The following is a 27,082-nucleotide window of genomic DNA, read 5'->3' on the forward strand; positions in this document are numbered from 1 at the left end:
TGTGTGTCTGTGTGTGTGTGTGTGTATAGTAGAAAGAAGGGAGTAGATGCAGAGGAAGGGCAAATGAAATGCGGAAGGCATGACTATTCAATAAATGGTGTTAAGATAATTAGATTTGCATATTGCAAAAGTTGTTCCAGGTGAATTAAACATCTAAAAGTGAAGAGCAAAAAACCTTAACCACTGGAACAAATGGTAGGAGAACATATTTGTGACTTCTGGCCAAGGAAGGATTACAGACTAGAAAACACATTAAAGAAGGTGGATGGCTACGACTACACTGGAAAAAAAAAGTCGTGTTATGTGAAAGATACTAAACTGTTTGAAGACAGGCCACACAGAGTGTTTGTATTTAGAGTATGTAAAGAATTCATTCAAAAACAAAAAGAAGACCACAGATCCAGTAGAAAACTGGGCAAAATATGTGAAAAAGGCATTTCACATTAACAGGAAACCTGGATGAACAATGACTACATGAAGATGGCTTACTTTGTTATTACTCAGGGGAATATGCACATGCTGATGTACAGTGTAATGACAGACATCCTGTGAGTTGTCAGAATAAAAATACTACCTAGGTTAAATGTGGAGAAACCGAACTCTCATGCAGGGAAGTTGGGAGTATAAATTGGTACAAAAACCTTGAAGAGCGGTTAGGCAGTGTCTGTTAATTGTACGGGTTTGTTTGTTTGTTTGTTTGTTTATTAAAGATCTCGTCTTTAATAAACTGCACTTTTATCACTTCCTTAAGGAGACTCCTTTACGTGTCCTTTACATATCTGTCTGGGAGATGGCCATGAGGATGTTCACTGCACCATTATTTATAATAATAAACTACTGGGAACGGTGTAAATGGCCATTAATGGGCAGATGGAAATCCTGGTCTCTTCACATAATAGAGTATCATGTGACAATGAAAAGGAATCCATTTGATCGGGTACGCTGGATTCAACATATACTCAGCCGTGAAATTGTGATTTTCAAAAAAGGGCCCAGTTTTTAATAATTATTCTAGGTACTTTTCAGTGTTTAAAAGTATTAGTGTATTCTTTCCACACAGAACAATTTGTAAAGGGACCCTTACCACATGGGTGATAGGGTGATACATCATTCTGTATGGGAGATGGAATTTTGAGAGATTTTTTTGTGTCTAATTTATTAAACAGGAGGCACTTTAATTATTGAATACTTAGGGATTTTTTGGAGGGCATTGGTAATTATTTACTGTTTTCTACTTAAAGTACAAAATTAGTCTAGCAATTGATTGTTCATCAGTGATGAAAGCTTTTCACTTTTGTTTTTACCTTTCTCAAATCTTTCACCTCATTATGATGTAATCTGTTCAGTTATATAGGGTATTATTTTCAAAGACTGCCCTCTCATGATTGAATAATAACTAAGTACAGTTGTATTCCTAGATATTAGGGTAAAAATGAGATTAATATCTTTCTGTAGTTTATTAATATCTTAAGAGTACAGGCTATTTGTAGAAAGTTAAAAATCTGTATGCACACACACAGCATCACAGTACACATACGTGCATTCTGCTGTTGTCGCTTGCAACTCAATGTGGAGGTCTTTTTGGATAAAGTGAGGATTTCTAAAAATTCATCTTAAAGTATTTGTGGACTTAAATATCTGGTTAAATTTGGGGGTTTACGGCCTTTTCAGTGGGCCTTTAATGCTTTGATGACATTTCAAGAACGCTTTTCATTTTCTCTATCTTAACTACTTTCACTCGTATTTATTGAATAAGGATTAATCCAACATGTTTATTAAAGAAGTTATTTTTTCACAACAAAATGAATTCTTCCTTTCTTAGCAGTGTGGATTTGGAGCAGCTTATTTGACATTCTGGAATAGTTTTTAATTTATTTAGTCTAAATACTCCTATACATTGTGACTGCTGTGAAATACATTGACCAATCAATGTGGTCTCTTGCATTCATGCCACAATTAATGGCTTTGGTGGCTTAATGGGATCCTTCCATTTTATTTTATAATTTTTGTTACGGTGAAACTTTAAAGATAAGTGTACTGGTCAGCGTTCTCCCAAAGAAGCAGCAGCGGGTGGGGACACACACACGCACACACGGACTTATGAGGAATTGGCTTTACACAATTGTGCCTTCTTCTATTTGTGGTCCTCCAGAGCAGGCAGTCAGAAAGATCCAGAGGGAAGGGAAGTGTAGACTCATTTGGTGTTGGGAGTATTTTGAGTTTAGAGAAGGACTTATCCCTTCTTTAAAGGGTTCCAACTGAATAACTCAGGCTCACCCAGGATAATCTTCCATTTGAGTAAAGTCAGCTGCTTAGTGACTTTAATTACACCCACAGAATCCTTTCACAGCAGCACCTAGATTAGCGTTTAGTTGAATAGCTGGGCCAAAGTGTGCATATGCTAATGGCCATTCCCTCCTTTCTGTCTTCCAGCTCTTGGGAAGGAATATACCTTATTGTTCACCCTAATCGGTAACACACTAGAATGAAATTCTGGCAACCTAGCTAAGTTCAGCCTAGCTAAGTTGACACACCCCGATAACTAACTTTTCTCCTTAAATAGGAACCCCCTTTATTTTGATTATTGATATTAAAGGATAATTTTCATTGATGAGCAAGGGATGTAAATTTAGATATTATTAGAAGATACATTATCTCTTTCTAGGAGGTTAAGAGCAACTCAGGAATCATGTGGTCCATTTTTGGTCTGGATTTAGTTTATATTTAACAGATAGGTTTGCTTGTTCCTGCCTACCCTGTTGTTTATTTTCCTCCCTCTCATCAGTTTTACATGTTTAGTGTACAAATGCCTTTTAACATTTTACATGAAGAGAAGTGGTAGTTCAGAAGGTTTTTATGTAAGCAAGCTTCCGATTTATTAGAATTCAAGGAATCTAGAGAGACATCTGATTCTTGTCTTAAATGGAAAAGGAACTATAGTGGCTGGCCAGGGAAATCCCATTTTCCGGGAAAAATGCGTCACAGCAACTGAAAACTATTTCATTTCTTGATTCTTTTATTCAGTAGACATTTTTCAAATTTTCCTTTGTGGTAGGCAGTATGCTAAGTTCTGAAGATACAGTTAAATGCTAGATAACGGTGTCTGCCGTTTTTAGGCAAGTTGGACAAGTATAGATTTTAATTAGAAAAAGTTCACTTCATCAGGGTGAGATAATACTATGTTTTTCATGAGTTCTTAGTTTTGTTCCAGTAGGAGGTATATCGAGGAGGGCCACAGACTTTTAAAAAGTCTTGAGGTTTCCTAGATATGTTTCTCAAAATTACTTCGTACTTTACTAGGAAGAAGGCCTTTATTTTGGTTATTGATATTAAGGATATTTTATTGACGAGCAAGGGATATAAAATTAAGGACTGCTAGCTACTAAATTAAATTTGTATGTGGACATTCATTCTTTGCAGTTTATGGGCTGCAGACTTTGAGGGCTAGGGTTCCATTTATTGTGTAAGAGTTTCTACTGACTGCTTAAAATCAATTCTTGCAGCATGGAACAATTAGAATAACATGCCCTATTTTTCTTTTTTTACTTTTTTTTTAATGTTTGTTTTTGAGAGAGACAGAGCATTAGTGGGGGAAAGGCAGAGAGAGAGAGAGGGAGACACAGAATCCGAAACAGGCTCTAGGCTCTGAGCTGTCAGCACAGAGCCTGATGCGGGGCTCGAACCCATGAACTGTGAGATCATGACCTGAGCTGAAGTCGGATGCTTAATTGACTGACCCACCCAGCACCCCTAGGCTTTGTTTTTATTGTGAGAATATATTGGTACATCTTTTCTACAGAAAATTAGAGAGGAGAACTAGAGTTGGTGTATGGAGTTCATGTTTATTGAACATGGTATTTTCTCTTCCATTTCAGTAAATAAACATCTGAGTGTGAAGAATATTCTATGAAATGCTGGGCAAGAATCCTAATCTCAAGTAGAATCTTAACCCATAGTAGAAATGAAGAGATGAAATGTATAGATATAAGGGATGCCTTATAAAAATTTGTCATTGAAGAGTCAGATGACTGTGTCTGCTGGAGAAATTCAGGACGGAAGAGCTTTTGAGACAGCTTGGCAAAAATGGGCCTCAGGGATGATTTTCAGCTTTCATGTGGACATGGGAAAAGAACAGGTTTGGTGATGATGCTTCAGTGTGGCATAGTGGAGAGCACGAGAAAAAGAGTCCCGATTTGCCTTTATGTTCTAGGTCTTTTACTTACTGGTTAAAGGACTTGGGCAACTTACTTTCTCTGTCTAGAGCTCATCTGTAAAATAAAGTTAATGGTATCTACTATCCAGGATTACTAAACGATTAGCAGTTAGTAAGGATTAGTGTTCATTATATTTTCATATATATATATATAGATATATATACACACACACACACATTAGTATTATAGTTATTGTTTTATAATATAGGCAGTTGAAAGATCTTTTTGGTATCTATGGTCATTTGCAAAAACAATCAGTTTTTTCAGTTATAATGATTACTATTAACATTGTTGAAATTCAACCTCATTCTCAAAATTAATCACAGTAATTATTGATGGTAGCTTAATTCGTGAGCATTTCAGTGATTTCATATGGTTGTTATAAAGTTTGTTTTATACCTCAGAAAATGTTTCCATTGCATCCATATTTCAGTTAGATGGAGAATAGCATCTGTTACATCCATTCCTTAATTAACTGAGAAGAAATGGAACACAGTTACTCTGTAAGAGTGGACTTGGTTGTCCTGTCTAAGCAAATCTTCTTGTCTTAGGGGTAAGTCTTTAATCACTAGTGGATGTGTGGCGAACCATTCTTTGGTCACTGATGGAACATATTTTAAAGCAGTTACCAAGGCTTTGAAGCAAATGATAACTTTCTGCTTATACAGCCCAAGTGATGTCAGTGGATAACGGGAAGAGGATTTGAAGAATTGTACTTATTAGTTCCGTATCTCTGAAACTTGAGTATGCTTGAAATGATATTTTTTAGTGTTTATTTACTTATTATTTTGAGAGAGAGAGTATGTGCTAGCAGGGGAGGGGCAGAGAGAGAGAATCCCAAGCAGGCTCCACGCTGTCAGCCCAGAGCCTGACATGGGGCTCGATCTCACAAACTGTGAGATCATGACCTGAACCAAAATCAAGAGCCAGACGCTTAACCAACTGAGCCACCCAGGAGTCCCTAAAATGATTTCTAATAAACAACAACAACAACAACAACAAGCATGGATTCTCTGAACTTTTGTTTTTTTTCTGATGGGAGATCATGTCTTTCTTTGGTGATATAATTGAATTCTCAGGGAATTACAGTAGAATGTAAAAATCCCAATAAAATGTTTAAAATTTAACTTGAACATTAATTATTATAACATTGGATAATGTACAAAATATATAAAAAGTCACACTTTGTAACAGTAAAAATCATGAATGTGATAGGCCATTTTAGTTAGCAAATAATTTAGGAAGTTTTTAAAACTGGTTTTAGGGAAGTTAGATATATTGGCTGCATAATTGTAATTCACGAAAGGAGGCATTTATATAGCTGTTTTTACCTATTGAAATGCCTGCAGAGTATGCTAAAAAAGGTAACAGACTGTTCCAAAAATTACCCTGTTTTTGCTCGACCACCGCGTATTACATGGAAGTGTTTGAAGGTGCTGTTTCCTGTTGTGCTCACGTTCACATTGTGGATTCAGATGTCGAATGGATTCAGACTGTCGAAATCCATTCATTCATTCATTCATTCATTCACTCATTTGTGTTTTATTAATGTTTTCATTGACGTTTTTAATTTATTCACATCTTTTAATGTACATGTCAGTCTTACTCTGGGTGGGCCGTTTTTCACAGGTACCCACGGGAAGTGAAAATAATTCAGTATTTTTAAGAGAAAAGGAAGAGTGCCTTACATAATAGACTGTGCTGAGTTAACTGAATCACTTTTATGGTTATGTTTTGCTGATCAAACTATTGTGAAGGGTTATTAGAAAGATCTCACTTTTTATAACTCTGTTTTGTTAGCCACGCTTTAATAAAAGCTTAGAGGAAGAGTCTTGGATTTTATAAGCTTTGGATGATGGAGGCAGTATAATAGGAGACATGTAGACCCTGACTTCACCAAGTTCTTCCAGTGGAGTCAAATTATCTTTGCTTTTCATCCTCCGAGAAGTATGGATATGCGAAATACACTAGCACTTGGGAATTACTAGGACAAGAAGGAACTCTGCTCGTAATACATTAACTGTTTGTTCAGCTCTGTATCGTGCTTTGATCGCCGTCAGACGGAGTGTCATCCATTAACCAAGAAATAAGAGGAATGCTGTTGGGAGTGTTGAACAATGCAGATGCTGCTGACCCGTTCATTCCTATGATGATCTCCAGGGTGTGTTTTGGATACCTATCTATTTTTTCAGTTGAAATCAGAAGAAGAATCTTAAGATACTTAAATATACCAAATGATCCTAAAAGTTACAAATATTTTACATAGAAACACAGAAAGACTATTAACATTAGATTGGTTTGATTGACCATTCTGTTCTTAATTCTAAAATTTTCCAAGGCTGAAAGCCACTACAATGAAAAGAATTCAAATATCCCAGGTAATTGGGGATTGGGCACCTGTGTTTTTTAGTCTAGAGGAATCATTAATTGTTATTTCATTCACTTTAGTTAATTAATTAATTTTCTTTTGATTTGGGGGCTTCCTTATTGAGGATTTAGGACACCCTTGATGGTTGGTTATGTTAATATAATGACGGGAAGTGGAACTAAGGGGGATCCCTGTTACCTGGAAAGCCGTCTTTTCAGGAAAGCATAGGAAGGGGTCAGGGATACCATGAGTTACATAGTAAAAGTATTAGGTACTATGAGGTTAGTCACTGTCATGAACATATTTTCTTTTATTTAATCCTTACAACCCTGTAACCTTTACAAGTGAGGACATAAACTTTAAGGAGGAAATTATTATATTGTGTAACCTAGATCAGTCAATTTTAGTATGTACTTTATTTATGTTTAATTTATGTTTATATATATGTGTGTATATAAAAAACAAAAGGCTTTAAAAAACTTTTTTTAATGTTTATTATTTTTGAGAGACCAGAGAGACAGAGCATGAGCAAGGGAGGGGCACAAAGAGAGAGGGAGACACAGAATCCGAAACAGACTCCAGGCTCTGAGCTGTCAGCATGGAGCCCAATGTGAGGCTTGAACTCACGAACGGTGAGATCATGACCTGAGCCGAAGTTGGACGCTTAACTGACTGAGCTGCCCAGGCGCCCCTAGAAGGAAAGGCTTTTTAAAAATACGTTAGAGCGTACTGTGTGATCAGGAGAGAGTGGCAGAGGGGGAAAAAGAGAGAATCTTAATCAGGCTCCAAGCTCCACATGGAGCCCGACCTGGGGCTCGAACCCATGACCTGAGCCACAGTCGAGTTGGATGCTCTATTGACTGAGCCACCCGGGCACCCCTAATGTGCACCTTTTTTTTTTTTTTTTCATTTTCCTTTTTTTTTTTTTTTTTTCCTTTTCTTTTTTTTTTTTTTATGTTTAATGTTCATTCTTTTTTGAGAGAGTAGGGGAGGGGCAGAGGGGGGTTGACAGAGGATCCAGTGGAGGCTCTGTGCTGACAGCAGACAGCCCGATGCAGGGCTCGAACCCATGAACCATGAGATCATGACCTAGGTCAGGTGCCCAGCCAACAGAGCCACCCAGGCACCCCCTAACATGCACTTTTAATAGCACAGTGAATTTTGGTGTCTGTCACTCATCTCAATTGCAAGTGAGTAGTTACTCTGTTAGTCCTTGTCTTGTCTCTCTCCCTTGCTAGCCTGTGAGCTCCTTTAAGGGCTTGTATGTCCAGTTAGGCACCATAAACCATCTGTAGTAGGAAAGTGCCTTCCGTTTAGTAGAGAAACTCAAATATTAAGTAAATAAATGAATACATAAATGAGTTGCTCAGGGTTACTGAGATATCTGAAATAAGGGACTGAAGTACCAAAAGGCTGGCATTTGAGTCTGTGTTCTTTCCTTGCTCTATTATGTACCCTTTTGCTGTTTTGAAGTAGGTAGCGGGGAGAGACCTTCTTGTTTGGCCTTTCTGTAATCCGTTCTTTGCATTTGTTCTCTATTGTGCAGTGACCAAAAGATGATTTAGGGTTTGAAGCAAACTTAACACTCCAGTTATCTGCTGGTAAATATGAGTACGTGGCAGGTGCTCAGGACCATGGAATGTAAAACAATTATGAATTGTATTCCTTTTTCCTTACCGAGGATCTTGAAGTTCAGTTATGATAGTATAGCTTCGCAGATATGTATTTCTAAATTAGCAGACAATTGTGTGTGTGTGTGTGTGTGTGTGTTTGTAATGTTTATGTATTTTTGAGAGACAGAGTGAGAGAGCGAGTGTGAGTGAGCAAGCAGGGGAGGGGCAGGGAGAGGGAGACACAGAATCCGACGCAGGCTCTAGACTCCGAGCTGTCAGCATAGAGCCCGACACGGGGCTCGAACTCACGAACTGTGGAATCATGACCTGAGCCGAAGTTGGACACTCAACCGACTGAGCCACCCAGGCACCACAGCCAGTTGTGTTTTTGATGCCGTTTATCACTGATGGGTTCACGATTACCTGAAGGAGCCTGTGAATTAATATTGGGGCGGTGTGAATGCTGTAAATATCCACAGTGGCATTAAGCTGGACAGGACATTGCACAGTAACAACTACGCATAGAGGTGCTATTCGTCTTCACCCTATGGTCCTCAGGGACTGTAACCTAACAAACCACGTGCTGTTGCTCTTTTACGTTTTGGAAACCCTAATTCTAGGACATTAGGCTGTGATCTTTGACTTCAAGAAATGAGGCAGGCCGTAGCTGTTTGTGGGTCCTTCAGGATAGTCCTTACTTTCCTGTGATTGTATGTTATTCATCCAACCCATCTTTTTATTTTGTATATGTGTTTTCATTTAAATTACATTTTTTTTCAACGTTTTATTTTTGAGAGAGAGACAGAGCATGAGCGGGAAGGGGCAGAGAGAGAGAGAGAGAGAGACAGAATCCGAAGCAGGCTCCGGGCTCCGAGCTGTCGGCACAGAGCCCGACACGGAGCTGGAACCCACGAACGTTGAGCTCATGACCTGAGTCAGAGTCGGACGGTAAACCGACTGAGCCACCCAGGCGCCCCTCAATTACATGTTCAGTGGTCTAATTTTTAACCACAGAAGTCAGGTAGATTATTGTTTTGATATTGCCTGGCTGATATTTTTCTTGATGGATTTTAAATTGAATTTTTTGGATCTTATTTTCCCTAACCCACATAGAAAAGTACACATGTAGAATGCACAAGAAAACACCATATGGCTTAAGAGCTTAGTAATCATTTAACCAGTGTAGTTTATTTACTTGCTACTTTAAGTTTAAATATAGAAATTTAATTCCAGATGTTTTTTAAATACTATTCAAAATATTTTGCCAGATGTGTTAGGGAAATGATTTCTCATATACAAGGACAGTAGTGAGTAAAGTGAACGAATCATGGTTTTTAAAAAAAATCCGAATTTGAGTTCAGTGATGCTTTTAAAGTAAATTTACATTGTGTTCATTATGCTGCGATGTATTATCTGTGGAGAAACCAGTAGCACATCTGTATGTGACACATTGTTTCGTTGATGAAATATGCATATGTGTAAACTATGTCAAATTCACAAATATTCAACAAAAACTGATGAAGACGTTATAAAAGAAGTCCAAGTTCTTTTACTTGATCTGTTCTTTTACAAGATCTGTGCAGAGTAGGACAGAGAAATGTGCAGCTTCTGATCATATGCCGAACTCCTACTTGGGCATTTCTGAATGTATTTGAGTAACACAGAGCATGAGAAAGAACCAAGGCTTCACACTCTGTATGCCGATGCAGAAGGCTGTATATAGTTCAGTATTAAGTAGTTTTATAGAGCCATGAAATTCTTTGGAAGCAAAGTGGGGGAAGTGAATTCTGTTAGAGGGGTTGATGGGAAAATAGTATGGAATTAGTATTTGAACTCATTTCTTCAATTTCATTAATTTTTTATCAATTCCTTTTAGGCTTTTTTGGGTTGTATTTTGTGTAGAGCTCGTGGAATAATCATGGTTTATTCCTCTGTCCGGAAAACTGTAGTTGTTGTTCTTTATGTGCTGTTTCAAATTCAAACCCTGTATGGAAGATAATTCAGTGCTTTGATCAGCTGAGTTCTCCTCCAGTCTGCGACCCCAAAAGATTACAGTTGGATCTTTTTTGAGCTTCTTTCTCATAAAAATTCAATTTAAAATAATTCCATGTTTTTCCTTCGTGTTTAGTATATTTTTATTGACTAAATTAATTAAAATTTAGTTTATGTTAAGCTGGTACTCTTTTCCCCAAAGTGCTTTCTGATTTTATTTTTCTAAATTATAACCTATAATCCTGTCCGTTTATTTGCTGTTGTTCAGTCAGGTGTTCTCTTATGTTCCTGCTTGTACCATTTCCTATAGTCCCCTGTTTGATTTTAGATAGCAGCCTGTTCGAGCTATGGCAACACCAGTTACATAGGTCTTATGAGATGCTAGGTACTCATCTGTGTGCTCTGCAAACACCACACATTTAGAGCTCAGTCCTGCGATGGAAACTCTGTACTTAACCTCTGTTATACAGATGAGGAAGCCATGGTTCAGAATTTTGCCTGAATACAGCTAGTAAGTTCACTATCATAAATGAATATTCAAAAATCAGACTTAACAATCAGTCATATTCTAAAAAAAAAAAAATCATTGTTTTAGATGTCTGTGGAATTTACTGCCTAAATTAATTCCTTCAGGAAAAAGTAGCTTCGTTAACAGTGAACCATATGCTGTCGCTCTTACTCTTTCCTTAAAACTATCATACTTGGACCTGGTAATGATCTCTGCTTGAGGCCGCAAGTTACCCTGTGGATGGATTTGTCAGAATGATCATCTTGTTTCTTGTTACTGTTTTCAGTGAAACAATTGTAATCTTTTTTATTTCACTTTTTAAATATTTAACCTTGCTTACTTAGTATACTGTCAGTTGTAAAGTCTTTAAGGCAGAGTGTATAATATGAAATCACTTTAGCTGAGTGACACTGAGTCAGGGTTCTCTGTCCATTAGTTTATCTCATTTTTAAGTGACTAACAAGTGATCATAGTAATACCTACCTCTAAGGTTTAAAAGGATTGGTTAACTTTATGAGAAATAAAATGCTTAGTACAAGGCCATAGATGTCTTAATGTTTTAACAGTATTAGCTTTGACTTCATTTTTGTATCTTATGCTGTGCTCTAGTAAAAATTGAACAGCTATGTGGCATTTACTATGATTGCTAGGGAGTATGAAGGTGAGTTTGATTCTAAACTTCTTGAAGTTTTTTAGCTAGTAATACATATCAGACTTAGTATGACAGAAGACAAAATGATAGGATGGGCACACAGGAAACATCCTGAGAGGACCTGGGGAAAATTTCATTAAAAGATGAATTTTGAAACTAGGATTTGGATGATTTGGAAAAGAAAATGAGTAGAAATGTGAAGTCTTTTTTTTTTTTTTTTCCTTTGTGCTATGAGCAAGTAAATATTCCAATTTAAATTTGTTTTTAATCTGTATTGATGTTTGAAAGAGAGCGAGCATGAGTGGGGCAGGGACACAGACACAGACAGGAGACACAGAATCCAAAGCAGGCTCCAGGCTCTGAGCTGTCAGTACAGAGCCCAGCGTGGGGCTCGAACCCACAAACTGTGAGATCATGGCCTGAGCTGAAGTCAGATGTTTGACTGAGCCACCTAGGCGCCCTATAAATATCCCAATTTAATATTTTAAAACCATCACACTGAAGTTTTTTTGTTTTTTGGGTTTTTTTTTTTTTAATGTTTATTTGTTTTTTAGAGACAGAGTGGAAGCAGGGGAGGGGCAGGGAGAGAAGGAGACACAGAATCCCAAGCAAGCTCCAGGCTCTGAGCTGCCAGGACAAAAGCCTGATGCTGGGCTCGATCTCACAAACCCGTGAGATCGTGACCTGAGCTGAAGTCAGATGCCTAACCAACTGAGTCACCCAGGTGCCCCTTAAAACATCACATTTTAAAACAAATGACTGTTTTTCTATACCTTTCATAATTTCATGTGTGCTAGATGGTGAAGAGACTAGGACACAGTATACAAAATTTCACATTGGAATAGCAGAAGAATTCTAATAATGCTATGGGGAAGTGTTTCGTGGTTCCATGGGCAATAAATAACTGCTTTTATGTGAGTGATCATGAGCAGCAGAAACTTAGCCACAAGTTTCCAAAAGGATTCCCTAACAGTTCTTTATTTCTATTCTCACTTTCTGTTTTTGTTTACTATTAGCTGGCCACTTATCTTCAAATTTGCTGGGAAATGAAATTAAAATCACCTGATCATTTTTGATTGTTATGGGAAAGTCTTTACGCAGATTTTGCTCAGTCTCTTCAGCCTTACCTATGGCATCATTAAGATCATATTCCGCTTCCCAAACGGTCACGTCCGAAATGATTTCCACAAAGTAAAGCAGCTGTAGATCTAGAGAAGTTGTACGGATTGTGGTCATCATTAGAAGAAACCAATATTATTTGGACGTAGTTTGGCCCTGACTGGTGATACTTTAGTTTGGAAATGCAGTCATTACACTTAAATTAGTGGAATTACTATATAAAAATTAGAAGGAGGGGTCCCCTGGGTGGCTCAGTCGGTTGAGCGTCCGACTTTGGCCCAGGTCATGATCTCGCGGTCCGTGAGTTCGAGCCCCGCGTCGGGCTCTGTGCTGACAGCTCAGAGCCTGGAGCCTGTTTCAGATTCTGTGTCTCCCTCTCTCTCTAACCCTCCCCCGTTCATGCTCTGTCTCAAAGATAAATAAACGTTAATTTTTTTTTTTTTTAAGTTAAAAAAAAAAAAAAAAATTAGAAGGAGGACATACCTGACAGGCATTTAGTATTGTTTGTAGGCAGTTGATGTTTCTTGTGAAAGAAAAGTATTGAGGATAGTCCTTTTGTTCTTAAGTTGGAAAATATTCGACATAAGACAAAAGTTCTTCAAATTTAATAAATTGCTTCATTGTGCTTAATTTAATAAGCATCTGTTGAATGCCTGCTTCCTTGAGAACTTACTGGGAGTCTGCAACAGACTGAATATATGCATATTCTGATCTTCATATATTAGAAAATAATTGGCTTTGAAAATATGATTGTTGCAGGGCTCAAGTTCAAGTTAAAAGTTAGAGTCAGTGAGCAGTTAAATTATGTGAAATCTGCTTTATGTCCAGTCTCTCAATGAACTTTTCTTAAGCTAATTTTAGATTGTGTATACAGCTGGAGATGGTTATATGTCTAAGCTTTATTACTTGGCTAAAAATACATATATTCATAAGTGTGTTATTGAAACCTTGGTTTGCTTAAATATGTAACACTTTTGAATTCCTTTCTTGGAAGTTTTGGCATGGTGAACTTTCACATTAAGAGCACAGTAGGGGGAGAAGTCTTGTGCTCATTTGCCTGACTACAGAGGTGTAATTAAAAGAGTTTATCAGCAGGGGTTGAGACAATCAGTGTGGTCTGATGTTTCATGTTATAGAGTTACTTTGTTGTGCAGATAGATAACTGCAATTAGAACATAATTTTAAACTTCCCAGGGCACTGACTCATCAGGGTTTTGGTTTTAACCTCAAACCAGTCAAAAGCAAATTAGTTCTTAAATTTTGAGGATTTTAAAAATATTTTTATGTCACTGAATATAGTAGCTACAAAAATGAAGTGGATGATTATAATTGAAGAGTAATGGTTAGAACTTCAGGACGATGATTTGATTAGCCCTAACTTAGTAATAATGTTGGATGTATTTATTATGCATTAAGACCAAATTTTAGTTTTGATTCTCACCTATGGAAAACTTTAGTAACTGAAGGAATTCTGTGTGTTAAGTGGCCACAGGCTTAGCATTTTTGTTTATATTTGTGTCCTTGAAATTTGATAGACACTTCTCTGATCTAGAAAAAAGTCATCTTGTAGATGTAAGAGATCTGTTTCACTGTGCTTCTCTGCCAGTTGTTGGTACGGTTCTTGATGTAACTGATTCGGGAATTCATTTATGGAGAAAGAGCCCTGGACTTGGAATTCAGACATAGGACCAACACCAAAGAAGCAAAAGCCACATTTACCAGATAATTTCGCTGTGTTTCCTTATCTGCATCCAGAGCCCCTCCTAGCTCTGAATGCTATGCAAACAAGATGGGCTTAAAATATCATATGAAAATTTTGAAAGGTAAAATGGTAAAATAGAAAAAGTTCTCAAGATTCAAGTTCTCAGTGTTCTGTTTCTGGCTTTTTCACTGATTTATGCTATTTTGGGGCAATTTGCTTAAGGCTCTCGTGCAGGTGATATCGTATGCTAGGAATTAGTGTTGCCAGTGCAGGCTCTGAAAGTCATTCTGCCTGGTAGAACACTTACTGTCTAAGTGACTCGGGCCAGCCTCACGTGTCTCAGCCTGTAGGGACATGCTAGTACCACGATAGTAACAATAATAGTGGTGCACTCACAGGGCTGTTAGGATCGAGCGAGGTGGTGTTTCTGTATTGCTGAGCACAGTACTTGGCAAGCAGTAAGTGTCTGATACAAGTTTAGTTACTGTCATATCATCACCCCCATCATTAGTTTCATTTCTGAATTTCTTCTTCATCACCTGAGGCTGAAAGTTATTTTGAAATTGGTTATTTCTTTAGAGTATACTTGTCAAGAATGGAGACCATAGTGAAGTACTGTTCGTAGTTATACCTACCTACTCTATAGTCAGATACGAATGACATTATAAACTTGCTTTATATGCTCCTCAATTTTAATTTACTGTATAAATAAAGCTGTTCCACTTATTTGAATGCTGTCTTGTCATTTCCATCTCTTAAAAGAGTCAAGGTCCATGGTTTTGAACTTTGAACATATGTATACACATAGTAATTATTTATATGTAATTTATCTTTGCTCTTACTTTGTTATGTTAAGATATAACTTTAGTCCTGCAGTTTGAAAAAAAAAAAAAAAAATTTGACCCGTCTATTACTGCATTCTTCTGACACAATGAAATAAGGCAGTATGGAGGTGATAAAGGAAAAACACCGTCTTTGGATATGAACAGCAGACCTCATGAGCGTTATTGGAAAAAATCTGGGAAAGTTGACTAGAGAGGAGAACAAGAATAAAAGGTTAAAGATGATCAAATACAACTGGGAGCTTATATATGAGGTCAAAAAGAAGCAGACCCAGAAACCAAGATATATGGAGACTTATTTAGACAGAAACAAAAATAATGAAACCAGCAAGGCAATGTGGGGAAAGTTTCAGTATACTAATGTACTTACTATTTATTTTTTAAAATTTACATCCAAATTAGCATATAGTGCAACAATGGTTTCAGGAGTAGATTCCTTGATGCCCCTTACCCATTGAGCCCATCCCCCGTCCCACAGCCCCTCCAGCAACCCTCAGTTTGTTCTCCAGATTTAAGAGTCTCTTCTGTTTTGTCCCCCTCCCTGTTTTTATATTATTTTTGCTTCCCTCTCCTTATGTTCATCTGTTTTGTCTCTTAAAGTCCTCATATGAGTGAAGTCATATGTTATTTGTCTTTCTCTGACTGACTAATTTCACTTAGCATAATACCTTCCAGTTCCATCCACGTAGTTGCAGATGGCAAGATTTCATTCTTTTTGATATACTCCATTGTATAGATATACCACACCTTCTTTATCCATTCATCCATCGATGGACATTTGGGCTCTTTCCATACTTTGGCTGTTGTCGATAGTGCTGCTATAAACATGGGGCTGCATGTGTCCCTTTGAAACAGCCCACCCGTATCCCGTGGATAAATGCCTAGTAGTGCCATTGCTGGGTCGTAGGGTAGTTCTATTTTTAGTTTTTTGAGGAACCTCCATCCTGTTTTCCAGAGTGGCTGCACCAGCTTGCGTTCCCATATTAATGTATTTCAATGACGCTCCTCAATAATAAGAGCTCAGTTGTTCACTGGAGTAAATATTTGTTAAAGGCCAGATAGATATGGCTAAAGTCAGTTATGTACATATTGTCAAGAATATAAAAAACAATGAGCGATGGTTCTGGTAATCAATTAGGGTTGAACTCTCTAAAAGCTAGAATAAGACAATACACAGGTTAACTATAAGTTGCAGTAAAGTTATAGGTATTAGAGTCCATGTTTGTGGATAGGCCAATTTATTTACCACATGGAATGACTATAAGCAAGAAATGGCACCTGAAATTAGTGTGGATTGAATGGGTATATGTATAGATGGTCCTTGTCCTCAAGTTGTAAAAATCCACACATCTTGAGAAAACTCATTAAGGAACAATAACAGCTGCGACATAATTGTAGACCAGTTTAGAGAAGGGAGATAATGAGCTCCAGTTCAGACACGTTGAGTTGAAACTTGAGAGTGCATGGACTTCCACATGTCGAGATGGCAGTTAAATTTGAAGGCCTAGGAATCAGCAGGGATGATTGTGCCGGAATGTAAATTTGGGACTATGTCAGTGGAAAAGAAAAACCATGTTCCTCTGTGTTGCTGAACATTTGGTGACACATAATATAAAATGACATTGCCTTGGGTAATTATAAAGCAGGCATTATAATAATTAGTAATAATGAGCTAATTTTTCCACATCTTATCTCTGCTGTTTACTCTTGAAATACTGTCTGAAACGTAACTGTAGAAAGACTTAATGTCTTGACCATAGTTTCTAAGAGATACACCATTTTGGATGTACATCCATTTTGCCATCCCTCCTCTGTGCTCCATTTCAGCCTTTTATTTGTCCTAAATTATTTATTGAAGTGAGAAATTTAGGGAGTAGTTTGTTTTTTAAGTTTATTTATATTGGGAGAGACAGAGGGAGATGGGTGGATTCCTGAGCAAGCTCCGTGCTGTCAGTGTGCAGCCTGATGCAGGGCCTGATCTCACCAACCATGAGGTTGTGACCTGAGCCAAGATCAAGAGTCCGATGCTTAACTGACTGAGCTACCCAGGTGCCCCAGGAGTAGATTCTTAGGTATTGGGTACAGAGTATGTACCCTAATTCTACTGTAATTTCTTACTTGTTTTTTTATGACTGAAAGAGAACCTTTATGAATAGGCTTTATTGACTTCTATAGTATTTGCCAATTCCAGATTGCCTTTATTATCCATTTCAAAAACAGAAAAAGGACACAGGGAGAAATTATATTTGTGTTAAATAATTACTAGGCGTAAATAATCACTCTTGAAGGAATTTGCTTAACTCTGCCTGAGTTTACAATGTATTGTGATTGGATAAATGTGGCCTCTGGGTAGAGTGATCTTAAAACCTTTTTTTAAGAATCAAGTTTGGTAACGTTCATGGATTAAAAGTATGTAATTCTGTGAAGTGTGAGGTTGAAAGCTGCCCCCCTCCTTCCCACCGAGATTCTTTGATATTTATTCCTTATTCTACCTTGTGGCTTACCTTGCCAACAGTGGATTTTTTTTACTTTTCATCTCTTTACACTGTAAGAACTCAGTGGGCCCCTTTCATTCGGAAGCTCTTACCCTTCAGTTTTATTTTGAAAGTATGTATTATGTTGGTGATTTTTCTCCCTTCTTCCCTTTTCTTTTTTCTTGGTGAGATGTCTGTCATTTAGTTTCTAGACCTCTTGGACTAGTCTTCTAATTTTTATAGTGTTCTTTACCATTTACCATCTTTGTCTTTACTGCTCCCTGGAGGGAGAGTTTTTCAATTTTTATCTTCCAATCTCTTGATCAGGTTTTTCATTTTTACTATTATATTTTTAGTTTTTCAAGTTCTGCTCTATCTTTGGAATTATTTCAACAGTATCCTTGACCTGTTTCAGGGACACAGTGTGTTTTCTTAACTCTCTGCAGAAGTTAGCTTCTTTCCTAACTTTTTGGCCAGTGGCTGCTCTTCGGTTGTTTTCTAGTTGTTTGTTGGGCCGGTCAGACTCGCCGAGACGGGCCTTCCATCCCCTCCCCTGGCGCGGGCGGCACAGCTCAGCCTTCAGTGCGGAAGCGTCCCGCTAACTGCCCCTCAAAACTCAGTTCTGTAACGAGGAACATTTCGAGGTTTTTGCGGGGAATTGAGGAGTGCCGGCTCTTTGGGGAGAGGGGATGTGCAGGATCGGCTGCTCCTTCGCGAGAATTCCCTTGTCTTCCGGTTCTTAGCTCCACCTTCAGCCCTCCTACTATTGCTGCCATTTCCTCAGCTTTTTGTGGGGGAGAAGGAGGGTGGGTGGAAGGATCTAGGATTTGCTAAATCCCTGACTGCTTATCCATATGCTTTGTGGTTTCTAAATTGTTTCCTTTCCCATTTTCTTTTTCCTTACGACTTTTGTACATTTTAAACTCTACGGTATTCTAGAATTTTAGGAGGGAGTGAAAGTATATGCTTATAATAATTCCACCACCTTTATCTTTGTCTATAAATTTTTGTTCTTTCGGGTGTTTATTTATTTTTTCGAGTGTTTTTAAAACTGTAAGTAAAACTTTATTTTGAAGCCTACGTTAGGGTAGATGTAACTTTCTTTTGTTTTTCAGTTTTTAACTGGCACTTAAGTTGTTGAATTAATTAAGTATACATTTACCATGGTGTTTTTACACTTTAAAATTTTATTCCTTTGGTAAAGCACAATGCCACATTATACTTCAACTTTATTCTCTCTTCCTATCGTGCAAATGCTATCTCTTCCTTTTCAAATCCTTCGGCTTTTTGTCTTTTCGTGTAGAAAAGTTTCTGTGGTAAGTCACGATTTTAGTTTCTGTACTTAGGCCTTTCTAAATATTTTGGATTATATATATATGTTCCTCAGTTATGCTTGTATTAATATCTGTGTGCATTAGTGTCTTACATACGTGAGCGCACACGCATGTACACGCACATTAGCTTTTAGTGTCTATGTCTACTAATTACAACAGCTCTAGGTTGGTTTTGATTGTTGTTGTTGTTGTTTTTGTCATGGATGTTGTATTTTCCTGCTTCTTTCCATGTCTTTTAATTTGTGATTAGATGCTAGATGTAGTATGACTTTTACCTTTTTGGGTGGATATTTCCTATTCCTGTCAGTATTCTTGGGCTTTGCTCTGGGACACAGTTGAGTTAGTTGGAAACACTTTTCATCCTTTTAGGTCTTGCTTTTAAGATTTATTTGGACAGTCCTGGGACAGTGCTCAGACCAGCTTTAGTTACTTCCCACTGCTGAGGCAAGCCCTTCTGTATACTTCACCCGGTGTCTGTGACTCGTGAAGTCTCTCAGTCTGGCTCATTGAGAACCCACCACTTTTACCTTGAACCCTACCCTTTGGCAGGTTCTTTCTCCAGCCGCCAGTATTTCCTCTCCCACACATGCACCGATCAGTGTTCAGCCGAGCATTTGAGCAGACCTTATACACACCTCCAGGATTCTTTCAGTGCAGCCCTTCCTAGGACTCTTCTCTGTGACCTCTGGCTGTGTTGGCCTCCCTGGAATCTTCACGTAGTCTCCTCAACCCAGAGAGGCAGCCTGGCACCCTTCCCGGGGCTGTAGTCTGGAAACTCCCAAGCCAGAGAGCTGGGGTAATCCTGGGGTTTACTTAATTGATTTGCCATTTCTCAGCCCCACTGGCTTTACTGCCTGTGACCTTCAGAGGCTTGAGAACTGTCATTTTTTGGGTTTTACCTGTTGTATTGGCTGTTTCAGCCAGGAGAGTGAATCTTGTCTGTGTTATTTTTATCTTGGTAGAAGTACTGTTTTATCTTGGAAACAGAGGTCCCTTGTTCGTGTGACTATTGACACACTTTTTTAGGTTCATCAGAAAATACAAGTAACTATCAAAAAATTAATAAACATAAAAAATTATAAATTTTGTTGAAAAAGTATTGTCAACATTTTTCAACATAAAAGTTAAGTCTTTCTTGCTACAGTAGAGTTACGTGTATGCGCATTTTATGTTCTTTGGCATGCAGAGAGCCCTGAGGTTCTCAATTTTTTCTCGTCGTTTCATGGTGTCTGTCCCCTAGGCAAAAAGAAATGCTTAATAGGTTATTTTTATTAAATAATTACTTCCAAACAATTAGTATTTATACCAGTACACACTGAAAAAAACTAAATTTTATTCATAAATTTAAATTTTAATTCACATCATTTATTAATGGGATCCCTAATTTTCTTGGGCACCAATCAGATTTGGCAAACATTAGGATGCATTTTCATACTAATGATATTAATAGAAAGTACAGGCAGAAACGTATACTTGACTGTTAGAATTTATTTCTGTCCTTACTGGTTAAGGTCCATATTTTTTCCCTAGCATGACCTTTGCAAACATGTAAGTAGAGAGCTTTTTTATGTTAGTTTTATTAATTTTTGCCAGCTTTTTTTCCCTTTGATTGAAATCTCACAATTTAGTAAATAGAGACCTTTAAGAGGAAAGTACAACAGTGATATGTATTATCTGTTGTTCGTGTAGGGTGCCTTGCACTGAGCCAGGTACATTTATATATACCATTTTTATATTTATTTTTAATTGGATACTGTTTTTGATGCTTTCACAAATTTTGAATTAAAATTTTGAAAAGTATTATCCCTGAAACTTAAAACAAGAAGGAATTCTGAAATTATTAGATCTTTGGTGAAAGGGAAACGTGGCCAACCCTACTTCTAAACCTCCCTGTAGCTCCACTATGTTTCCAACCTGGGTATCCCTCACTAAGTGATTTAAAGGCAGTCAGGGAAATAAAACATTGATGTTTTCTATGAAACTAGCAGTTGTGAGTTGATACAGATAGTGACCTTATGGTTGACTTGTTAAAGCAAGGCTGATGGCACTACAGTTACATGTATTCCTTATGATGATTATAAGTGAAAATGTTTCCATTTGTCTTACACAGTAATGTTTCTTTGCAAAATGCTGTCCTAATCTTGAAGTCAGCCAATGTTACTAACAGTAGTTGTAAAGAAATGGGAAGATCACTGAACTTGAGAATGAAAATGTTGATTCAGTTCCTAAATTGGCATGTTATTAGCTATGGGACCTTGATAACTGACTTGCTTAAGCTAACCTTGATGACTTATTTACCCATAAGTAAAAAACAGAAGAAATAATATGCTTTCCATGGTTACCTAAGGATGACTCCATAATCGGTTCTTAGTACGTAAGAGCCCTTGCAGGGGTTGTGACTCTGCCTTGCTTACTTTATAGCCTCAGTTTGGCATCTGGTTCCATGCTTGGTACGTGTAGATGCTCCACAAATACTTGTTGAACTGTCATTTGACCCAGTAGTTTCACGAAAACCCAGTCTTTTTGCAAGGAGAATAATTCAGAAGGTTTATAATGGCATCATAGCAAAATGATGCAAACATAGCTTAAATAATTGGCACCAGGTTGGTATTATGAAAGATACACTCTCTCTGAAAAGAAAAATTTGTAACCGTGTGCTTTGTAAATTTTTCAGGAGGAGCAGAATAGAGGCAAGCCTAATTGGGAGCATCTCAATGAAGACTTACATGTCTTGATCACTGTGGAAGATGCTCAGAACAGAGCAGAGATCAAACTGAAGAGAGCCGTTGAAGAAGTGAAGAAATTACTGGTACCTGCAGTAAGTAATAATTTTCAAATCTTAGATTTGGGCCCCAACCCCTTCTTCTGTTTAATTGCTTTCATTACTGTAGTGATGGTGTTAATAAAGAATAGGTTATTCATTTTTTAGAAATCTCATGTAACCTCGAAATATAAAAAATAATTTATAATTCACTCTAGTATAGTAAGCAAGCATAGACGTTGCTCAAATCCTTAAATGGGAAAGCCTGTTTATCTGGGGGGAAGGATTTGTTGTGAGGGGAGCAAACTCCATTAGTTGTGTACTTCTCAAAGGTATTATTACCTTTGCATCACTCTATTATCAGGTAAGAAAGTAGGTACATTATCAGTAGGGTGATGAATGATGAAAGGTTTTTGTTGTTTTTTTGTTTGGTTGGTTGCTTTTTTTTGAAGGGAGGAGCAGTTTCTCCTTGTAAACAAGTAATGAGTGCACAGAAAAGTCTGTACAACTAATACTTATGTGGGAAGACCTATGATAGGCTGTGGGTTCCAGGTACCCTCCTGCCATGTCATTGTCTCAAATGTTCCATAGTGAACATAATACGGTAACATTTTCTTTTAGGAAAAAAAAAAAAAAAAAAAAAGAGCTAACTTTTGCTGATAGACCAGGCACCATTCTGAACACTTTTCACACTTCAGCTCATTTCATGTTTTTTTCTAAGTTACTAAAAACTGTTAAAGTTCATATTTAGATAAGACACTGAAATTGATAACACACTGAAAGTAATTTTGGAGGGTGGCGTCTCTTAAAGAAAAGACCCCACCCATCTCTCCCTGCACAGTCCCCCTCCCTTTTCTCTTTTCCTCATTATTACACAACCCTTTTAGGAACTTCTCATTTAGAAATGATGATTGCACTCACTCCCGGGGTATTATCTTTTTCAGTGGAAAATGAAAAATAGATTGTTGGATTGCAGAGTCATTTTAAAAAATATTTTTTACATTGGTAAAAATGATAGAAATGTGAACCCTAGCTTGTTGTTGAAAAAACTAGGAGTACTGTTAGTATTCTGCCAAACAAAAGTTTATTGACATTTACATAAGTGAGTATGGCGTCTGTTGTTCTTCATTCCCCAGATAATTTGTTCTGTAAACAAACTTACAAGCCATGAACAATTTTCCATTTACTTGACAAAGTTAACCCCTTGGAAGACAAGAATTTCAAGTAAATTTTATTCAGTAGGTCTTATAAGGGATATAAACAAACAGGTTAAATATAGACTAAAACCTGTAGTTACATACTATTAAACCATATAACCTTCCTCCTTTTCCTTAATAATTGTGCAGTTTTGAAAAGCTACCTAGAACAGTGCTTTTTTTCTAAGTATACTGAACTGTTAGTCCCATGATCAGAAAAAGTTCACATTTTTATTGCTACATATAACTGAAAATATTCAGCTCACAAAACACACACAAATAAGTTCACCTAATACTGTGAATAGACCAGTTGTCAGATAATTTAAACTCTTACCTGTAATCATTCTGCAAGCTACTGTAGTTCTCAAAAGTTATTAACCTAGTGGGGGCCTGGGGAGCTGAGTTGGTTAAGCATCTGACTCTTGATTTTGGCCCAGGTCATAATCTCAAGGTTCATGAGATCAAGCCCTGCGTTAGGCTCTGCACTGACAGCTTGGAGCCTGCTTGTGATTCTCTCTCTCCCTCTCTCTCTCAAAATAAATAAATAAAACTTGGAAAAAAACCAAAACAGTTATTAACCTGGGAAAAAGCATCATGTTAGAACTGTGTTAGTAACCAGCATGTGTCTTTCAGAAAGTTAATAAATTTCTGTGTTTGTTTCCTCATTTACAAAATGAGAATTGGAATAAGTGACTTCTAAGACCATTTTGATTTTAAAATTGTCTCTGAATATAGAAAGGTGGTAGTAGATAAAAAAAAATGATAGAAACTTTTTAAAAATTCAATTTATATTAAAGACATTTTTTTTTAATGTTTATTTTTGAGAGAGAGACAGACGTGAGCAGGGGAGGGACAGAGAAAGAGGGAGACACAGAGTCCAAAGCAGGCTCCAGGCTCTGAGCTGTCAGCACAGAGACTGACGCCGGCTCGAACTCACGAACTGTGAGATCATGACCTGAACTGAAGTTGGACACTTAACCCCCTGAGCCACCTAGGCACCCCTATACAATTTATATTTTAAAAGAAAAGAGTACTTTTGATGATCAGTCTGTCTCCTGTGGAAGTACTTTTTAGGGTTGTTATTAATCACTACCTCTGAAATAATAAAACTTTCTTAGGATTACAAATGTTAGAATAAAAATACTTGAAGCTACAGGTTCTATAAAGTGATTTATTCTTGTAGTACGTTCCCATCCTATCCATTTCGTCAGATAATGCTTATTGTAACAAGGATGCTATGTCACGGAGTTTATTTTCAGTGAAAACGGAATAACGTTCATATTACACATTTCTGGTGATGGTGCTGTGATAAGCAAAGGCTTAAACAAAACAAGCTTTACAGTCCTGAAGTGTCCAGTGATTTGGGTTTTTACTTATATAGGTTATTGGAGGCAGGATATATAGTATTTGAGAGCTGACTTCTGGATTTGAACCCCATCTTTGTGGCTTTTTACTGTCTCCTTTTCCTCTCATGTAGTTACTGTGCAATTAGAGAATACATGGAGAATGCTTCACGTAGTGCCTACCGCATAATGGTTGCTTACAAGTTTGCTGCAGCTTTTTAACACTGTCTAAATAATACTGTTTTGTAATTGTATAGGTTTATATACTATTTCTTCCAAGTGCTGAGTATAAAAGGAATGCATTATTTCAGGATTGAAAAATAAAAGTTCTTCTCAATTCATTATTGTTTTTAAGTAAACTGGTTTGACCCTTACTAAAAAAAAAAACAAAAACAAAAACAAAAAAAAAAAAAATTCACTGTAAGGCTCCATACAGAACCCTTTAGTTTATCATTGCTTAACTATTTTGAAAACAATATTTTCGGATTGAAAGTGGAGACCATTTTGATTTTTTTTTCCTATTTGCATAAAAGTTATAAAGGGAATAATACGGAGACTAGTAATTATTTTGAAATGCATTTTTACAGAAGAGAGTTATTGCCCTATCTCCATGGGATTTGACTAAGGGTTGTCAGAAACACTGCGTGAACGAGAACATGTTTCTTACAGCATTTACATTTTGCGGAACCTCAGATCGCCCCTCCGGTGAGCTGCCAGGGGATCTTTACAATTTATTCTTGTATTATGTGACAACTTTTTGAAACGTTTCTGTGGTTTTCATGTGTCAAAATTTATACTGAGAGTAGTGATCCTCAAAATTTGGTTCTGGTGACCATTTCAATCTCACATGCTTGCTTGTCCATTAAGACTAAATTTTCAGTATTCTTCTGTGGTTTGGCGTTTCTAGCTGTTTACCAAGTGTCCAGAACAACACCAAATCCAGTCATGTTTATTTCCTGCATCCCTCGGATGTGCTCACTTCCTTTGGCCCGCATTTTCTTTATCCTTACTTTGAGCCAGGGTTGCTCAGAGCCCCACAGCCAGCATCCATACCTGTTGCTTTGTGACATTGCACTCTATTCAGTCACCTCTCCTTGCTTAAGAAAGCCTTTTGGTGGTTCCTCTCACTCCGTGAGGAGAACGCAGAATTTTTACGGTTTTGTTTGTGATTTGCCATACCTTATTTTTCCAGCTTCATTTTTCACTCTGCCCCAAACCTAAAGTACACATACATGCGCACACATTCCACCCTAGACCCCCGCAGATTGAATCACTGTGTGTTTCTTTGATGTCGTGAAACTTCAGTCTTCTCCTTTCTGGGCCTTTGAGTTCGTTCAATAAATGTTCACACGTGCATTTGCTGTGTCAGCTGTTGAGGATACAAAGAGAGTAAATAAAGCTGACTGGCACGGTGCCTGCCATCTTGAAACTTACCTTCTGTTCCTGGGGAGGTTGCAGCTTAGATTAACTGACCATAAGCAAAACCAGATATAAACTGTTAGGTTGTGCTAAGATGCGAAGCAAAATCAGGCAGGGTAAGGAGAATGGAGAACCGTGGATTAAGGAAATACGATCTTACAAGGGATGATTAGAGAATGCCTCTCAGAAAGTGACATTTGGAAAAACCACCTAATTGAAATGTAGTGCCATCATTTGGATATCCAAGGGGTTCCTAAGCAAAGACAACAGAAAGTGTGATGGTCCAGAGACATTTTTGGGGTCTATCAAAGGGGGTGCGGCTCAGTGAGCAGGTGGGAGGGTGGTGGAAGGTGAAGTCAGTGGGGAAGGGTGAGAAGGCAGGTTGGATTTTAGTCTGACTTGAGAAGCTGTTGGAGGAATTTGAGGAGAGGAATAATACGGTTTAATTACATTTTAAAGGATTATTTTGAATAGAGAATAGACAGATTGAGAGTGATGGAGAAAGCAGCGATGCTGATGCACGAGTACTTGTAGTTTGTGAGTGAGCTGAAAGTAATGGGGCCTAGTGTTTGAAAGTGCTGATTCTGGGGGCGCCTGGGTGGCGCAGTCGGTTAAGCGTCCGACTTCGGCCGGGTCACGATCTCGCGGTCCGTGAGTTCGAGCCCCGCGTCGGGCTCTGGGCCGACGGCTCGGAGCCTGGAGCCTGCTTCCGATTCTGTGTCTCCCTCTCTCTCTGCCCCTCCCCCGTTCATGCTCTGTCTCTCTCTGTCCCAAAAATAAAAAAAAAACAAAAAAACAAAAAAAAAAAAAGAAAGTGCTGATTCTGGATTTACGTTCAAGGTAAATCTGACAGGAACGTTGGTGGGTTGGTTGTTGTGTATACGTGGAGACGTCAGGGTTTTCACGCAGAGCAATTGGATTCGTGTCCTCTTTGCACAGTTAGAGGAGCAGGTTTGAGAGGCAGGAAGAGCAGGTGGGTTTGGAAGCGTGAACGTTGAGATGCTGAGTGTTAAATAGGTGTTTGTTGATAACAGTCAGGTTGGGTAAGATGGGACTAGACTATCTGACTGGACCGTGTCAACATTGAAGTTGGCATTATATCAGAAGCTTTTAGAGCCACGAGGCTACAATGGTATCATGGAAGAATTGGATAAAGGTGGAGAAGAGTTGAGGACAGAGCCCTGGGTACTTCGCCAGCTGGAGAGCAGAAAGAAGAAGGGGGTCCAGCACAGGAGACCTGGGAGAGGAGCCACTGAGGCCGAAGGAAAACCAGGAATGTGGAGTCTTGAAAGGCAAGTGAAGGAGTTTGTTGCTGAAGATTATTCAGTTTGGTAGTGGTCATCAGTGATACAGCCAGTTGATTTTTTTTCTTTTTTTTCCTTTTTGGATGATGAGTGTAAAAGCTTATTTGGCTCTGGTTCAAGAAGGTATGGGGCAAGAGGAAAAGGAGCTGGAATTTTTTTCCCTGGGATTTTATTATTTAGGTAAATGATCCTTTGAGTACTCTTGGCCTTTTACTTCTTTTATTGGTTCATTGGTGGTGTT

General features: G+C 37.9%; 1 protein-coding gene and 1 long non-coding RNA gene across 7 annotated transcripts in view; both read left to right on the plus strand.

Annotated features, from left to right (window-relative positions):
• LOC125939040 (uncharacterized) overlaps window positions 1-20,982 on the plus strand; it is a 32,315-nt gene extending 11,333 nt beyond the window's left edge. Inside the window, exon 2 of the long non-coding RNA XR_007462913.1 lies at window positions 33-20,982. This is a non-coding gene — a long non-coding RNA (uncharacterized LOC125939040). The remainder of the gene's footprint in view (window positions 1-32) is intronic.
• QKI (QKI, KH domain containing RNA binding) overlaps window positions 1-27,082 on the plus strand; it is a 121,526-nt gene that overhangs the window by 53,868 nt on the left and 40,576 nt on the right. For all 6 annotated transcript variants that reach the window (XM_049654566.1, XM_049654567.1, XM_049654568.1 and 3 more), the window contains exon 3: window positions 21,493-21,636. In XM_049654566.1, the coding sequence (XP_049510523.1) occupies window positions 21,493-21,636 (144 nt within the window). The remainder of the gene's footprint in view (window positions 1-21,492; window positions 21,637-27,082) is intronic.

Source organism: Panthera uncia (genome assembly GCF_023721935.1).
Source record: "Panthera uncia isolate 11264 chromosome B2 unlocalized genomic scaffold, Puncia_PCG_1.0 HiC_scaffold_24, whole genome shotgun sequence".
Lineage (NCBI taxonomy): Eukaryota > Metazoa > Chordata > Mammalia > Carnivora > Felidae > Panthera > Panthera uncia.